This window comes from Epargyreus clarus, unplaced genomic scaffold, assembly GCF_041222505.1.
Source record: "Epargyreus clarus isolate Ecla_fem2 unplaced genomic scaffold, WU_Ecla_fem_2.2 ptg000007l, whole genome shotgun sequence".
Lineage (NCBI taxonomy): Eukaryota > Metazoa > Arthropoda > Insecta > Lepidoptera > Hesperiidae > Epargyreus > Epargyreus clarus.
The window spans coordinates 26,503,934-26,523,694 of NW_027332215.1; the positions used below are offsets into that span (position 1 = coordinate 26,503,934).

Genomic DNA, 19,761 nt, shown 5'->3' on the forward strand with positions numbered 1-19,761 from the left:
TTCTTTCTGTTTTCACCTGGCATTTAAAGTACGTTTTATTAAGTCCGTTTTACTAAGACCGACCGCAGTTTCGGTTTCGGGTTTCGATCAAAAAGAAGTTACAGACAAAAGTCGGCCGAACATACGTTTGAAAACTCTTCCTGGTTTTAATTACATTACACGCGTCGCCGTCTTTGAGCAAGGTTCCCAAAATGCAGTATTTCCTCTTTGAATTGCTATAAAATTCGTGGAGCGAAATACGTGTCATCTTAAGGGTCACTTTTCACCAGAAACGTGTACCACGTGTCAGTCGTTTTATCAGAAGCCTCCAGTGGCCTGTAAGTGTGGCCAGGCTACAGGTCCTGCCACCGAATGGGTACAACACTTAAAATATGTAGATATTGCACAACTAAACATAATCACGACGCTTGGCTTCAACAGCAGTTGCTTCCACCCTTCCACGATAGTCCATGCTGTCCCGTATACGTTAACGACTGTGCCGCAACGACAGACATGATACTCAATCGTCTTTACCCTCAAATGACGGGTGCAAATTGACAAATTTAAATCCAATAATTTACCTATGTTTACGATATGCCTATAGCCAAACCCCGATTTCCGTTTTGCTGCGGCAAGGAAACGAGCCCTTTTCTACAACGTCATATCACGAATTAAGTAGCTGAATTCTGATTAGACCAATGTTTTGCCATGTTTAATAAAAGTTAATATCACAAAATGTAAATTTCGGAAATTCCATAAAACTTTTAATAGGGTAAAAAATATTCAGTTAAAGTATAATGCACAATAACATTTCATTTTTAATTATTTTTATTGTTTTTATTTAAAGTCAGGATATAGCTATTTATTACATAGCTATGTAAGATGAATCAGAAATAGTAGATGCTATGTAAAATAATTACGTAACGATAAGTATATTCTATTTTAACAAGATAATATTTAAAGAGTATGCTTACAACTGAAACAGTAATTTTATTTAAATTAATACTGTTTCGAAATATTATCATGCTGTATACACCTTAACAAATCAGTTATCCTTACTAATATTATAAATCCGAAAGTAACTCTGTCTGTCTGTCTGTCTGTCTGTGTCTGGTTGTCTTTTCTTCACGCCTTAACCACTGAACCGATTTTAATGAAATTTTGTACAAAGATAGTCTGAGACCCGAGAACGGACATAGGATAGTTTTTATCCCGGAAATCCCACGGGAACTAGGGATGGCGATCTAAGATCGATTAATCGGGGAATCGATCTTTTGGACCAAAAAGTCGATTATCTTAATCGATATCCTTACTAATATTATAAATGCGAAATTAACTCTGTCTGTCTGTATGTCTCTTCTTCACGCCTAAACCACTGAATTCTGAGACCATAGAATGGACATAGGATAGTTTTTATCCCAGATAGCGATCTTAGATCTATTAATCAGAGAATAGATCTTTTTGACGAAAAAAGGTCGATTTTTTTAATCGGTCTCCAGTAATGGATCCTACCTATGTTTGTGGGTCTTTTGGCATACTTCAAATAACCACGAGTTTAAAAATATCAATTCTTGCAATCGGAGACGGTTGCAACATTATATTTGGTTATACAGATTTATTGAGACTATATTAGGGGTGGCGATTATATCCGAAAAAGATCGATTTTTGAATCGATTCGAATCGAAGTGCAATAAATCGATTCACAAAAAAATCGAGGCCCTAAGAATCAATTCTATCTTCGATCTTTTTTCGAGGATAGCGAAAAAAAAAGGTTATCAGGATCAAACAAATTATGTATCCGTCATCAAATCCTTACTTCCTTACTAATCCTTACTAATATTATAAATGTGGAAGTAACTCTGTCTGTCTGTCTCTTCTTCACGGCTAAACCACTGAACCGATTTGAATGGAATTTTGTACAAAGATAGTCTGAGACCCGAGAAAGGACATAGGATAGTTTTTATCCCGGGAATCCCACGGGAACTACGGATCGATCATCTATCTATTTATATAAAAATGAATATTTGTCTATATACATTTTATAAAATCGGAAACTATGCATTTGATCAAGTGATGATCTTTTGCAAAGTTGTTGTCCAAGAGCCCACGAAGGTTTGGGAGTTGGTAAGACCGACAGATGGCACCACTGTCATTCCAATGAAGGTACGAATTTTCTGTTTTATGTATGTCATATTATATCTTTAAAATGCGGGCGAAGCCGCGGGCACCACTAGTGGCGATATAAATTAAAAATACGTAAATTACGAAAAACAATTGTATGTTAGCCGTATGCATTCGTTTATTACAAAAGGAAATACAAATACGGAATTATGTTGAACGTAAAGTAAAACAAACACTTTAATTAGTATAATAAAATAAATATAAACCTGATTACCGTACCTAAATAAAGCGCTCTAAAAAACGAGACGGGAAAATATTATTTACTGACATCCGCAAGCTATTCAATATTATTGTATCATTGATTAACATAACAAGTTAAAAATAAGTTAAGTACATATTATTTTATTCTGTAGATGGTAGTTCAGTAATGGTAGAGAACTGTGTTTTGTGTAGATATTCCTCTATTTGCTAAATATTATCATGTATTAGTTACCTTCCATCCTGAACAGTAAATGTGCTGCCGCTGATGTGACTGATGTTGACTTTCTCCTTGTTACTCATGTCGTCCAGCTGTCTGCCAATCACCTGGAATCAAGTAAACATATCTCAGCTAACATATCAAATACGTATTTCACAGACACCCAATGTTATATATTACACGCAAAATTCTCGAGATACAGACAGATCATGTCGAAGAACTTAAACAATACAAGAAAACCCGAAAAGAAATCAAAAAATTGTTTGCTGGCAAAAACAGTCAAAGAAATCTCAAATTAAACAAATTAATTTCCATCATTTTCTAGCATGGCAAAAATTGTTGCAAAATTATATTTCTATAATTTTTATTATAATTTTAATTAGCATCTACGTTTTATTTAACCTAATTGTTTTTCTCGTTAATATGTACATTTTCGCAAAGGTGTAGGTGTAGGCTATAGCTGTTTGTGTATAGCTTCGGCATTTACCTGTTACATATTTCCAAAAATATTCTACATGTATAAACAGCCGTACTGCCGCACAGTTTACGATATGTATATGGATAGACAACAGCAGAACTATATTGGTTTAAACGCTTAAAGCAACAAAAACTAGTATTAAGTAAGAATGTACCGTGTGTGCAAACATAGTTTAACAACGCAAGGAGCTGCGAGGCGGACGACGCCGCAACGACCACGCACTCATTTCGTGATGACTTAAATGATGTTTATCTAGCAAACCACAAGCTAAGCTGCGATGATTTTAAATGAACACATAAATTGTATGCGCCTACGGTCTTGGTATTGCGTTTATACTAATTGGAAAAAGGATAAGGCTTTATTACCTACAAGTTATGATAACCATGATTGTGTATCTTGTTAGCCTATTTACTACTTATACGATACGTATTTTTCTTCATTATTTCTCTGTCTTTCAAGTTCAAATGACATTTATCAACAATATTTTGATATGAAATATCTCAAATATACATTGCGACAGGCGAGATCGGCTGCTGGTGTAGCGACGCGAGACATTCAATAATCGTGACATACCAATAAATATTCATCAATTTTAAGTTTTCACATATGCCGGGTCATATTGAAGTATCAAACGAACATGACGGAAATCGTCAGGTGACATGTGGTCTCGGCTGGATATCTATAAGCAACTCGATGATTGGAGCGGTACCTACTAAACCAAATCAAAACACGGCAGCGTTTAATAATGTTGAAGTCAGTAATAGTTGTAGTGCTGACAAAGGCTCTGTTTAGACCATTTGCAGTGAGCAGTAAACACGAGATGGACTAGACAGTGTTAGTCCGTCCGTTAAATAACCCTAAACGAGCAATAACCATTAACTTATCATAAGATGTAGTAGAGTCCGTAACCTTGTCCCAGGGATTATTATATCATTTAATTATATAATTTTATGTTGTGTATTGAAGCTTAAAATGTTAAAGGCATATGATAAAACTATATGACAAGTTTTGTTAACATCGTTTATGTGTTGAATCTACTAGCCCCTATTCAGATAGAGTTCTTAGGTCCTGCAAAGTGTCCTGTAAATTTAAAATTTATGTTGCGGCCGTCGCCCGTCCTTTAACAGGTGACCAACTTTATATGCGGGCGGAGTTACATGCTAAAAGCAATAGAAATTATATTCACAATTGAGTATCTGAGCTCGGACAGCTCATTAGACGGCGCGCTACGCCTCTGTGGACTCTGTAAGTGGCGATTTCCGGATTTTGCGGCTGCGCGATCACACCGCTATCTCCGTCAAGTACATTGTAAGTTTAGTCTCCCTGGTCCATTTATAAGCGCAATTATGCTATATGTGATACAAAAATATGTACAATCTAAGGACTTACCGCTCTCCTCACCGTTTCATAATGATTGTAGACATAATACGTATCTACTTATTGAGAAAATAACTATTTTTATTGGTTAACTTAATTTTCAGTAAGTAGGTATTGTAAAGTTTACGACGTTAAACAAAAAATATAAAATATTATTCCCTGAAGAATATGCAACAATATTCCCAAGACAAAATGCAATTAGGTACAAAAGAATTTAACTATAATTTATTTAAGAGTAAATAGTTCACATTTAATGAGTGTGTACATAACTACATATATTGCAGAAGCAGCATAACAAACGAACAACCGACTTTGTAAACGTGAAATTAAGTGTAAATTGATAATATGTCATTATTATGTGGTTACCTCTTGGTGAAATTGAATTAAGAATAATCACTAGTTTCTGACTCGTCACAAAAATCACACAGTTCAATTTAATTTAAATGTTTGCCGATACACCGTCAGAAATTGTTGCATTCCATCTCGTACTCGATATCGTAGTCGCGTTAATAAATTTTGCGTGCTATATCAGCTATGGTAATAAAAATCCACACCAATAATATTCAATAGCCAACATTCCACTGAAATATCAGTGATTGAAGCACAACAGAATAAGTTTACGGTACGATATATTTCACCTAGTAATTAATTTCATGAAATTTTATAATCTGTCTGATTTTTGTTACCTATCCACATACTATACAGATATTATAACAAAAGAGAAAAGAAAGAAAAAAAATTGAAGGGTGTGATAAGGGAGACAGACTTTTCCGAGGCGTTCCAGCTTAGTCCTCAGGGGTAGCGGCGCATCTGTGGCCGACCTCAGGTAGGAATATCTAATCCTATCTGGGGTTGATTACAGATGTCCATGGGCGGCAGTAGCCACTTACCATCAGGTGGACTACATACTCGTCTGCTACTCCTATATTATAAAAAAAATTAAATATACCACCGTTACCTATAAAATTTAAATTTAAACACGACCCTCTATAAAATCCAATTGAACTAAAAAATTGTTAACGATATCAGGAAATGTGGAAAAGACCCTTTGAATACTTGATGTGTACTTGTGTAACTGGCAGTACATAAATAAATTGATGTTCCAGACGTCGTCGTTTATTCATCATTATCTCCCCGTTGTCGTTATTTGAAACAAATCAAAAAATATCAATCGATGGTAATTGCCAGTATACCCGAGATATGTACCTACCCTTAGTATGAGTTTTTACAAAAAATACTGTTTTGGGATTTGTTTAATCTAACGGACTGTATCAGATCTGATTGGAAATGTATAGGAAATACGTAAAAAAATACAAAAACACTCATTTTTGTAAAAACGTAAAAAACTCATACTAAGGGTAATGAACACAATACTCTCTAATATTTAATTTTTATCATAACATCTTTAGATCATAAAAAATCATATGATTAATAAATCATATGATCTCATATGATCTCATTTGTAGTATTTAAAAATAGATGCAATATGAATAAAAGGTATTAAAAATTTAATTTACGTGTAACTTACGTAGCTTTGGCACCTAATTGTAATCGTATACAGGAAAATAAATGAATTGCGAAGTTGCGAACTGGTTTGAACTAAGTTAACGTACCTATACCTACCTAAGTATAGCAGATACACGAAGCTGATCAATAAGGAATCGTGTTACTTGTATCCTTTAATTTATACTTAGTTATGATAACTTTGTGTTTCGTTCGAAGCATTTTGGTTTGATTGATACGTTAAGTATGCTAAACCCAGTTTTACTATCTTCTACGTAAATCTAAATCGGATCCAAAGGAGAATGATTTTGCAACACTTATGCATGTTCTACGATGACCACAAGCATTCTCTACCTAAAGATATTACGTACTACTAACCTAACCATAAAACTAAAATTTTCTTAATGTGATATAATACATATTTTAATTAACCATATATAGATACATTGGTTTAATCTTTTAAAACCTTCTGATCTTAAATGAACAAATACTTACACTGAGTATGACAATTGAGCTCTATATTTTTTTAAACACACACATTGAAATAAACAGGTAATTACGCAATTGAAGTTACGATTATAAATATATTATAGTCATACCTCGAAATCACTTCACAAAATTTTAACTGATGTAGGAAATTACGTAATAACGATGATTTGAGTAATGATTGACGACATTTTTAATGTATCGTGACACACTATCCAGCTATTATGTACTTTAACAGGTACCTACTATGTAATTACTTGTGACGATAATATTTGCAAATTATTACGAGCACCTATGTTACCTGTCAATACCTACTTAAGAAATCTTTATACTGCTCACGGTCCCGACCATTATTTTATTGATTTGCACTGACGACGATACGACAAAAAATAATAAGTTACCACTGGTATACCACTTTAATTAAGCGCGTGCTTATTATTCTTTTTTTTATTTTTTTATTGTTATAAATGCATGTAAATGTTCTTTTATTATGAAAGAACCAATCGAGTCAGTTTTTTCACGAATCTACAAATATATATTTTAGGTAAATTCCCATTTCAAATTGTTGACAGGAAAGGCTAAAGCACGGTTCAAGGCTACCGCACAAGTTAATCTAAATCTTTTAAATATTCATATCTATTTACCTCGTCGTTCACCTGTACGAATAACATTATGTTATCACTCTGAGAATATATTCTTGAGTACCTACCTTCTGCAGATTTTTTATCATTCCTTTGCAGATAGTCTCTGCAATATATTTATCAATTGGCCTGTAAAATATCTTACTCTTAATAGTCATAGATTAGTAAAGATTACTCACTCCTAACAAGAAAATGTAACCAGTTTTGAGAATTGAAATAGTTGCGTAAAAAGGTTTTGCCACGTCTCCGTGCTAAAATGTCCCTAAAATATTTGAAATAATTATTTATATATTATGTAAATTACGCAGTATTAGTTATTTATTCGTAAATTTTCTCTGAAAATGTTTGTATTTGTCAAGAATTCAAAAAAAGAACTTACTAATAAGTCGTTTGTGGCTTCATTCAATTTCAAGGCGGCGAAGTATCTTTACTAATCTATGTTAATAGTATAGGTGATTACCAATTACATATTGCATTGCCCAGGTTAAAAAAGATAAATGGTGATCGTTCTAATTTTTCTAAATAAAAGTTTTGAAAAAAAAAATAGTTATCTTATCCCATATACGTATCCCATGTACGTAGTATATTTTCGGTCGTCATTATATAAATGTATACGATTTATGGAGTTTCTTTCTCCGCTTCTTCTCCATAACGAAACACCTAGTGAAGTGGCGGTAGTTGTATTGACATTCAAAAAGTGCTCTGTGAAGATCCTATTTTGAATAAAAAAATGATTTGATTTGATTTGAAATAAATTAATGAATAAACCAGTAAATTAACTAATACATATTTAATGTGTTTGAAGGTTTCGATGTGTTTCAAGGTGTGTTCTGTCATTCCATACAATTTATACACCGGTAGGTATAATATCGCTGTCCCTGTAGTCTTGGGAATAGAATAGGGCTACGGTATCTCCTGCCTGTCGTAAGAGGCGACTAAAAGGGGGCTTCCGGGGTTGCGGGTGGCAAGAGTGGGAGCTCGAACCGTCCAGCAAGCAACCCCGGGAAGGACGACGGTATGTGTGGTCGCATACCGTCGTAAACACCAGATGGTGTGGGAGGAGCCAAAAGTGCTCCCCCAGGGTAGAGCCCGATCGGGGCGTTGCGCTTGGAGGACTCCGGTTGTGTTCCCTCGGAGATCCCGGAGTTCTCCAACAAGCGTTGAGGACGACCACCGGGGGGGTTTTAGTGCGGTAAAAATCCCACATAACCCGACGTCGCTCCCACGTCGTCGGGTACCTTTTGAAGGTTTCCCCCTCGTAAACAAAAAAAAAAAAAGGTATAATATCGCACGACTCAACTGATATTAAGCCACGTAATGAATGTACCTAATGATCTTCCGGTTTCATATTTATTTGATACACGTAGATTCAATACACGTAGTCGTGGTTGTGAGGCACAATTTTCCTTTAAATGTAAGGCGAAGTCCTTGGTGTGTTATTTCTCTTTTCCTTGTGTTACACTAGACAATTATTTATCAACACAAGAAAAATAAATTCATTAGTTGGAACATAATACTTATGTAAGTATCCTTAGCCTAACACACTTTAAAGCAATTTTTACATCTATGTAGGTACATAAGTTAATTTATATTTTGATGAGATATGCGTTTCCACGCAGGTCCTCAGGTTTAGTAGGTAGGTAGGTAGGTAGGTATAAATGTACACGGTATGAAAAATGTTGATTGGATTTGCTTATTATACACTAACAAACATTAGTGACTAATGGCTAGCCAGCGAGCACCTCTCGCATCGCATGCTCGTTTGCTACCTCCGTGACAGACAATACGGTTTTATATGTCATACTATTATATCATACACCATAGTAGCTTAAAATGTAACTAAACACATAATAATATATGTACATAATACATCTAGGAATAGTGGTAACACTAAGGTTTATTCTTAACCTAGTTGTTAAGAATAAACCTTAGTGTTTTAAGAAATACAGCATCTCATACGGGTGTCCGATATTAAATTCCCAGACATGCACTTCTGACTTTGGAAATTTAAATATTACTTGCTTAAACGGCAAAGGAAAACATGAGAAAACATGCACACCTATGAGTTCGAAAATAAAGAACTCAAGGATATGTGAAGTATACCAATTCGCATTTAGCTAGCGCCATCGACTATCGCCTGAACACTTTTATCTTAGAGGAGACCCGTCCCCAGCTGTGGTACCGTAATGGGTTGAAAACGAAATACTAGGAATGGAAATTAAATCCATACGTATACATTGACTCATCCCTGGTACACAAAATAAAAACGAATTCATTTTTATTTTGTGCCACTGGCTAGTGAGGCGAATCTCGTTTCAATCGGATTACATCGTCAAATAACTTCCCAAATTTTTCGAAATTGGGTCGAAAATACATACTTCATGGCAGGTCAGATAAAATTTCGGAATTTATATTGCTGAAGCGATATAGTACTTCGTTAAACAATGAATTTTCCAATTTGCTAAGGAATTCGGGATGTTCAATTTACTATAAAAATCGCATTGTTTATTGCATTCATTCTTATATAGTAGATATTTCATTAAGCATAGTGCATAGGTGTTGGTTCGGACGATTATAATTACTATGGTGGTGGTTATGGGCATCTTAATATAAAAATAAATAGGTTTTAAATAAAAGTAGGTACGTTGAAAACACGATAAACGTAACATTGAACTGTGCTAGACAAGGAAGGTCCGGCGGCTTGCATGTGCAGAATTTGTACTACAGATTTAGACGAGACCATTATGGACTATTGTTCCCTCGTTGGTCGCACAATGAACAATAAATTCGATCTTATTGAGGCTCCTTACTTATTAAGTAGTAAGTTTTTACTATTACATATTATGTCAGTAACATAGTATCGTTTTTATAATTTCATAAGTAAGTACTTACTAATGGACTCTACAATTGATTCTACTCTCAAACTTATTTCAATTCACGGAATTATTTTTACTTACGTTATTGGTAAAGTTAACATTTGGATATATTGAATTTTGACAGATAAAAGGAAACATATTTATTGATAGGTAGGCGCGCAAAAATATGATTAGTCGCCAGATTACAATATGGGGGACTTAACACATTATAAACATTTTAAAGTAAGCTTCTGCAACTTCGACAATGATTTCTCATTGGTTTCCCTCGCTATTAAAGTATTTTCCATTAACTAATAATGCGCGCGTGATTTCAACTATAAGTAGTAGGTATTTATTGTAGGTAGTCTTAGATTTAAAACTGGACATCTAGGCGTAGAAAGTTGAATTGATAATAACTCTACGTAGGTAGCGTTATTATGGTATAATAATACATGACATTTGTTGGTAACAGAAAGACATATGTCGATAGACAAGTAAAATTCAAATATAAATTTTAATATAATAGTATTTTAATATAATAAATATTAGGTAAGTACCACAGACCTGTATCAAAACAAAAACAGGTCTGTGGTAAGTACCCACACTTAAACACGTTGTATGTACCTACTTACCATAATAATATTCGTTTTTGTGTGAAGTAAATTAAGTCGTTCCGTATGCTACTAAGGTTGTCATAATTAATTATTTATTTAATTTTAATATTTACTTCCGTACCTAGTATACGATATGTAAATTTTATAGGAAGTACTCTAACTTTTGCTGGCGACTTCGTGCGACTTCCGAGTCTTAGGCAACATCGAACATTCTAATGGGTATAGGAGCGCCTCACTTTCGTTTCATTCAAACTTCAGTAGGTATTATGATAAAAATCCAATAAAAATTGCTGTTAAAAACAACTGTACCTTGTCTTGTAAAATGATTGTAGGAAGCAACCTGGTAGATATCACTAAACTATAAGTTTCGTCGGAAATTCCTGTGGAATGAATTACTATAAGAACACTCAAGTATTTTTATACTACACGTATCAATATATTATCATTGTGATTGAAAATTTTAACAAGTTTGATTGAAACGCCGTGCTATGTAGGACAACGAGCCGCTTCTAACCGGTTTTATGCACTCGAAGGCTGTGATTACGACAACTCAATGATTTAATCACACTATTAAATATAAATTACTGTTTAGATAATTTTATGTCGTGCAACCTTCGGTTTCGCGTAAAATCATATTGTAATTTAGCATGGCCATCCGATGTCGTTAACCCTTGACGGTTATTGGTATTCGGTTTGTTTAGGTATATTTGATATACTAAATATTGTAGTCTAAAATGACGTCATGTCTAGTTACCACTCACTCCCGCAATGTGTAAATGAGTAATCATTTCGGTTACACGCGATTTTTACATTATAGTTATCTGCTATGTACGTAATGACAGAAAGTTATTACGCTAAGATTTGAGGGGAACGCTTCAAATAAAAACATATAATATAATTCAATGGAGGATGAATGCATCGTAGCACTGGGTCCAATAATTTTGCCGCAAAGTAGCTGTGACAGACGAACATACGCACGAGTGAGTTCCGTTTTTCCATTTTTTTTCGTACGGAACCCCATAAACAACTATAAACTATATAACTATATTATACTTGTTTACATATTACAAAATAAAAAAAAAACTTTTAAAATTGTAAAATGCAGTCAATAAAGTAGCTACTGTGTTGCATGTCTACTCGAATAAGGAATGTGACGACGCAACACACAAGTCGTGATGGTCCGAAATGATAACAAACAACTTGCAATTTTCTTGAAAGTAGTCTTATAGCGTGATCCTCTTTTTTCTTATTTTCAATGGTTGGTATCGATGACCCTCGTGACGTTGTGGGCAAACCAGTGACGTAAGCAATGGTCGATCCCTTGGCGATATTCTTGACTGGGGCCTTAAAATGCTAGTGTTGTTTTCCTTGTGAATGCCTCCGTATACTGAGTTACTGACCTCCATTTAGCGATGGCATTCTTTCAACTTGCGTATTATGTCCTCAAATTTGAAACGGTACCTCTTAAGGTTACCCTTTATTGTGTATACAGGTAAAGGATATAACTCTTTTAAACAGAGTTTAACATATATCAGTTCACCGAGGCACAACAAGTCCAACAAGTTTTTTTTTTAACGAGGGGGAAAGGGGGAAACCTTCAAAAAGTACCCGACGACGTGGGAGCGACGACGAGTTATGTCGTCCTCATCGCTTGTTGGAGAACTCCGGGATCTCCGACGGAACACAACCGGAGTCCTCCAAGCGCGATGCCCCGATCGGGCAGAGCCTGGGACCCTGAGAGCCTGAGACCCTGGGAGAGCAGTTTTCTCCTCCCAAACCATCTGGTGTTCACGACGATATGCGACCACAAATACTGCCGTCCTTCCCGGGGACGCTTACTGGACGGTTCAAGCTCCTACTCTTGCCGCCCGCATCGCCGGAAGCCCCCTTTTAGTCGCCTCTTACGACAGGCAGGGGATACCGTAGCCCTATTCTAGTCCCAGAACTACAGGGACAATCATAGCTATGTACCTACTATTAAAATTAGGGTGGATTGTGATGCGAATCCATGAGATATTTCCCTAACAAAATTTCTCCACGCGCCTAAATAAATTAAAATTTTAACTTCCTCACCCAGGAAACATTTTAATGACTAACTTAAATTTCTTTCCTTGATCTCGGTTTCATACCGTCAAACTCCGGGAATCTACTTACAGAAAACATAAAGTACCTATTAATTATTTTATATATTACTAGCTGACCCGGCAAACGTTGTGTTGCCATATAAATAAAAAAATGTTAAGGGTGAACAACCCTTATAACTTAGGGGTATGAAAAATAGATAGTAGCCTATTCTCAGACCTACTGAATATGTATAAAAATGTTGATGAATATCGGTAAAGCCGTTTCGGAGGAGTACGTTAACTAACATTGTGACACGAGAATTTAATATATAAGAATAAGACATTGTCACACACAGCTATATAAGAAATAGATCTCAATAATCGCCGCGATGAAGTCTTAAATTATTTTATTTCTCTAGCAAGAACTAACCACATAATATAACTTATACCGTCTGATCATTATTGTTTATCGTAGATGTAATTATTGGTTTAGGAACATATTTATTTATTGGTTCTGTCGATAAATTTCTAAATAGTTATTTTTATTTTCTTACTAAGTTACATATTCTCTAGGGTCTCAAGGGACCGGCAACGCACTCTACTGAATTGCGCAAGGAACCCTGGAATCCTTTCTCTTCCGTGAACCAACATTCAGTATCACTACAATAATGTATCCAGTCGTCACGAGGCAGTTACGAGAGTCAAACTAGAGCGACTATAAACATTAAGCATCATAGCATAATATTCTGTATATAATTAACAGCATTGTTTAAAAATAAATAATGTCCTCTCTCAATAGGAAGAATTTTTAGCCATAGTCTATCGCGATAAAATCCAATTGATAGATTTACACACGTTTGAGGTCATTATGAAGGACTCACACAGAATTCTTTACAATATTTTCCTGCTATTATAGCGATTTTTTATAAATTTATAAATTGATTGTACATTACTATAATCAAGAGACAAAATCAGTGTGTTTATTTAAATATCGTTTTGGGCGTTTGAAAAAATGAGGAGAGTGCTTTTTACTACAACGACAGACATACAGTATTAAGTTGGCTATGAAATATTTAAAGTTTAAAAAACAAAATGGTATAAAATACATTATCGTATCTGTCTTTATTTTTTTTTATTTATTTATTTAGTACTGCCTTGAAGATGCTTAAGTAATTTATCGATTTGCAATAACACAATTGAAAGATAATAAATGAATACTTGTCAACACGAACCTAGGGATGAGTGTTTCCCTGCTGACAAGAACCAGAAGGTAATTAAATTATTAATAATTCAAATAATCGGTCTCTACTATTTTACCTTATTTATTTTTACTTTACAACAAATAATCTACGTAGGTTCTAGAGTCATTGATGTTATAAACAAAAGAAGTCGGTTAATAAAAAGCAAAGGCAATTTTATTACAATATATTTCTTTACGAAATTACAATCACTTATGTGTAATATTAGTATTTGGTGATCACCCAAATCATTGTGGTTAAGATCATGCGAATGTTAACTGACACGTGTTAGCAAGGATATAATACCTATTACCTACCTACGATCATGAGGTCAGCACCCGCGTCCCAACTGTCATTATGGTTTGCGATTTTAAAATATCATACCTACTAAATAGTTGTATTTATCGCGCACATGAACCGACGTTTTATTTTGAAAAAAATAATGATTATTTATTTAACTTTTAAAATCTAAATAAACCCACAAAAATACGTAGCTACGTCTTCTTGTAAATAAATTAAATTTAGATTTGTTAGATAGAAAATCTCTACTAATCGTGGGTATTCTCAAAGCCAACAAAATTATAGGACATAACAGTGCCCAGGAAATAAAGGTAGTGAAAAGATGAAAATTTTAATTTCAAGAATAATGTTTATGACTTACGAATCATTTCTGCATTTTTACACGCTACATTAAGACATTTTTTTCACTAAACAAATCTTACACTATACAACAACACCATGAAATAATATTAATTTATTGTCGCGCAACTTTATACCATTCTTTGCTTTACAAGCCACTTAACTCTTCAGTTTAATTTTTTTTTTTTTTTGATAAACCATTTTCTTAGGTAGACAGCGATTTGCAACTTTTAAAACGCAATCACGATCTTCTTACAGAACGAGAAAGTTTACTATAGGCGATAATACAAGTGCGGATTGTGTGGCATGCAAAGTTTGCTTCGTCTTACGTCCATTGTTAATAATCAATCTACCCAAGCAAATTTCTATCTTTGGAAGTTTGCACACCACACACCACATAGGATAGATTGATTATCTATGGATAACGAGCGATAATGTTTTCTTTCAAGATTATAGCAAGCGATAATTACTTCATAACGAGCGGAGAAATTGTGAAAACAATGCTTTTGATATTTAAATCCTCGTGATAAATCCTAACTAGGCGGTTGTCACTGTCGGTTTTGTTAATTATTGTTAATTATTCAGAAAAAAATATATTAAGAATGTAATATTTAGAAATGAAACGGTCAAGTGCGAGATAAATACTCGCGGACAGGCTTCCGTACAAATTTAACACTGTAAATGGAAAACATGTTCTCTCATACGTAATGTATGGGAAAATATGTTTCATCATCGACCCATTATTGTCCCACTGCTGGGCACGGGTCTCCTCTCAGAATGAGATGGATTAGGCCTCACATACCATTTGAGATATTTTTGATACTCATTTGGTCTGATGGTTTCGGAGCAAAGTGGCTGTGACAGACGGACGGACAGACGCACAAGTGAGATTATTTAAGATAACATAGATTAAATATTTTATTCTGGGTAAACGTCAAAAATAAAGACTTTAATTCGATAAGATATCATGTCATCATAAGATATGTATCATCTACTCCTTAAAGAACTCCGTTATTTGACACAGTACACGTGTTTTGTCATACGTGATAATTATATAGATATACTTATATATATTTTTTTTAACATATCAAATGATGGCATGTTATTTACGATCTTTAGTGATTGATAATACGGAGGCTCCAGGTTCAACACCTGTGATCTTCCGAACCCTGACATCTAAATATTTAATTTAACTTTACTGCTTTGGGTATTTATGTACTTGTCTTCTAAGTAAATAACATCTCCAAATATAATTGAACTCGCGAATAGAGTATGATGAGCAAATAAGCAATCGCCAAAGTAATGGTCTGGTTACTGTCACCATATTTTTGTTACTTACCCGTAATCGAGTGCAATTGACGGCCAACAAGTAGCTGACCTCCGTACGCAACGCACACTACACTACACTTAAATACGCACACATAATTATGAGAGCCTGTCTCTACAACCCTGCCTGCCTCAAAGGGCAGTTAATCGTTTCATAATGACTATTTTAATTATAGGTAGCGGTAAGATAATTAGCATCGCAGTGTATTTTTTTAAACACAATTTATACCTACAGAAGATTCGGCTGCGGAAATACACATAAATTTGACAGAGTCAAATTAGTTAAACTAACTAATAAAATTCCATTGTAATCTTTAAGGTCTTTTTTTCATTTTTACAATAACATTGTACCTACCACACTCTAAATTTCAGACATTTAATTAACATTTTTTTTAATGAACTCTAGTTATAAACTTACAAATGATAATTACCTATCCTCGCATAAACACTTTTTAACTCGTAACATGTAAGCACTAGTACATGTACAAGCATTAAGTGCATGTAAGCACAGACAAGTTTTAGACGTAACTATTAATATATGTACAATGTACATGCATATCCCAGACGATTTGAGGAAACAAAGTTTCAAACCGGATTGTATACACCTGTTTTTGTGATAAGACTTCATACACTTAAGTGCATATAAAAGTATTTCTTTTAATTTTTGATACTTACAAAATAATAAAAAAATGCGTTTATAGCTAAACTCGCGCACCACTGGGCTTCGCACAACACTATACTTATTATGATCGCATGTCAAAATCAATTGTTGTTCTACTTTAGACGTTACTCTACTACACACCAAACGCGACGCTCGCATGTACTACAATAGCGATTAAGATTTTACGACAAACCAAACTCAAAAAACATTGCAAAACGCGCATCTTATTTTGTTTTTGTTCAACTTTTTATTTATGTATTGATAACGACGCCACATTTACTTGTTTCTTTAAAAAATCTGCATATATCATCTGGTAGGTACGGCTTAAAATATATAGAGCTTTTAAAAGGTAGGCAGATTTTATTTTCTGGTTAGAAGGTTGGGTTCCTTCTATACGAAGCCTTTGTTTGTTTCACGAGCAAGGGCAACTAGCGAAATAACGCCATTCGATCGTAGTTTAATTAAATTCAATAATTGAAATTGCCTGTTGGGTAATATAGACTTGTTTTTGCTCTGATACCTTTATGAATGCTAATTCAATATGATTGCAAAATATCACTGGTACAATTCTTTCTTTAACCGGCGTTCAATCACTTGTCTAGATTTTTTTGATCGCACTGACTGTATTGTCGTCGTACTATAGCTAATACTTCTATTCTTGTGACGGTCCCGGTTGAGATTCTCGGCTGAGGCAAATGTTTATCTTTAGCCTGGATGATTGAACTCGAGTTAACTCGTTCGGACTGATGGGTTTGACAAATTAAAACGAGATAGGAAGGGCACATACCGGACATATGTAATATGTATACATGTATGTTTGGATCTGACCTTTAGAGTTCACAATAATCAGATGAAAATGGTGATACGTACATTTTATTTCATCTCAATTAATTTCCTTTTGGAATGACATTTGATAACAAATATCAAGGCAACTTTATGATAAATAAATAATTTTGGAGTAAATAATGTACCATGTATGATAATAGATACCAGATTCTTTTAAATACCGTTATTTTGCGAGAATCCATGTGTAGGCGACGCACTAGGCATTTCGATCATTATTGGATTGTGAAGGTTTTAATGTTATGTTTATTTAATAGGTTCTTATGTATATTGTTTTTTCTATGTCACTTCTTCCTTCATACGTTGTCGTTAAATTTTCATACTTTCATCTGGCTTTTTCTCATAGTATAAAATGTCATTGCTTTTTCTATTAATGTTCCTCTAATTTCACTAAACCCTACTTGTATGCATGCCTATTACCTATACCATCTTTTGTTATATAACACTGTTCTGACTTCGGAGTCCAAAATTCATATATAGGTAACTGAAAAGAACATTCCGGGATAGAACCACTAGATACAAAATACTGCACCTGTCAACAATCATTCTCCATTGTGCTGAATTTACAAACAAATACACAATATAGTAATTGTTCTTAATTGAATAGAACCGAACAATGCTCGGAATAATTGTTTTTCTATAACTATTTCTAGGCATTGGTTTCGCTTGCATGAACTAAATTTTGAACAAACAAACGCATACTTGAGTTGGTGATAAATTCATTCAGATACAGATGTTGGTGCTCAAGGCCCGCGGCAAAGACATCATGTAAGTACCTACTCAGAATAAGTAACACCTACATACTTGAAGTTCTACTACTCGTGTTTACTGAAATACCTGTTCTGATAATAAAATACTTACGTATCTACAATTGCTCTTGACAGTCTGTTCGTCAGTATAACAACGCTCGTAAACTAAAGGTTTTATCGTTGGACAATAGTTATATTACAAACAATTCATTATAAATCAAAACAAAAATAATCTGTTTGCAATGAAATGTAAGATTGCAATACAATTAGTTATGAAAAATTGACAGATTATTTATTTACTTAGATTTGATTATAATTTGTGTACACACACAATAGCCACCTATCGTAAATATGTAAAGCCAAAAACTTCCGCGAGAGAGTGCCTGCTCAACAACTTCCTAAACTTTTATAGCAGTCGCATGAATGGTATAGTATAAACCTATAAAGGTCAAGGAGTAAGACATACATACATTGTATTTTTTTTATTTGAACAGATTATACATTTTACTACAGTTATAAAGTATACTATAATTAGTCTTAGTAACAGTTGCAAAGTATAGATAGTAATCTCTTATGTGAAAACGATAGTAATCAGACAGGACAACTGATTGAGTCGATAGTAAAGTATCTGAACAGAATTATATAGTATGTGGGATTAAGTGCACTTATTAAATAGTTACGAGTGCTTACGAGTATGCTTAAACTTTAATAATTATATTTTACCAATGACATACCACTTAAATAGCACTTTCTAGAATTATAAATATTATACCTAGTATTGTTTAAAGTTAAGTATGTTATTTCGAAACTAAGTTATTTATCAATAACCAACTATTTTAACAATATCGACTATGGAATTAATATGTGTATCAATAATTTAATTGCGATAACTCCATTTAACAATTGAAGCTATTGCGGTAACAATAATATTTTATTTTCTGCGATATTAATATTATATGTATTGCAGTCAAGGCCAATGATTGTACTTAGCATTTAGATAAACCACTACTTATAAATAAAAATAATTTTATATCACAATAATAGATAATAAAAATATGCAAAAATTATTTTCGAGTATCAAAAAGTGAGTTTCATAAAAAGCACATAAATCAAAACAGTGCCAAAAATATAAATAAATAAATAAAAAATAAAAAATGGCTAAAATTAAAAAAAAATACCTTAATAATCTGCTAAACATAATTTCGCATTCGTTCTAGCTTTAACAAGTTGTTCTAAATAGTAATTGGCATTTAAAGCAAAATCAGCCGACACGAATAAAAAAAACTTTAAAAACAAAAGAAAAAAATCGCCACAGAAATTCCAGTGTATAAATAATACAATGAATATTATAGTGCAATAAATCGCGTATGCATCAAATTGGTTTGATTTACCTGTACCGAGGAGCATGTATTGCGAAGCGCGACGTCGGGGCACGCAGCGCTATGGTCGCGTGCGCGTACTGAGCGCGCTACCGTTCAACTGTATCCGACTACACAGCTTCAGATTTTTCTACGCATGCTATTTACGTGCAGTCTTGATTTTCTTCACATACGACAATAATTTAATGAAAATTAAATTTGGTGTCTTAAATAATCAAATGTTTTGATAAAATTAAAACATAGGTACCTATATAGCTACCAAACTACATGCAAATGCAAATTTTGCATAGCGCAAATTTTAATAAATCCGCACACTATAGGGACTGTTACT

General features: G+C 33.9%; 1 protein-coding gene across 3 annotated transcripts in view; it reads right to left on the reverse strand.

Annotated features, from left to right (window-relative positions):
- LOC140743756 (proton-coupled amino acid transporter-like protein acs) overlaps nucleotides 1-19,534 on the reverse strand; it is a 36,500-nt gene extending 16,966 nt beyond the window's left edge. The window contains exons 1-2 of one of the 3 annotated variants that reach the window (XM_073075311.1): nucleotides 19,443-19,534; nucleotides 2,594-2,685 (exon numbers count right to left, since the gene is read on the reverse strand). In XM_073075311.1, the coding sequence (XP_072931412.1) occupies nucleotides 2,594-2,661 (68 nt within the window). In that variant the 5' untranslated portion in view covers nucleotides 2,662-2,685; nucleotides 19,443-19,534. Of the gene's footprint in view, nucleotides 1-2,593; nucleotides 2,686-3,210; nucleotides 3,241-3,421; nucleotides 3,441-19,442 lie in introns of those variants that run through there. The other 2 variants (XM_073075312.1, XM_073075310.1) reach the window with 2 other exon arrangements.
- Nucleotides 19,535-19,761: the final 227 nt, after the last annotated feature.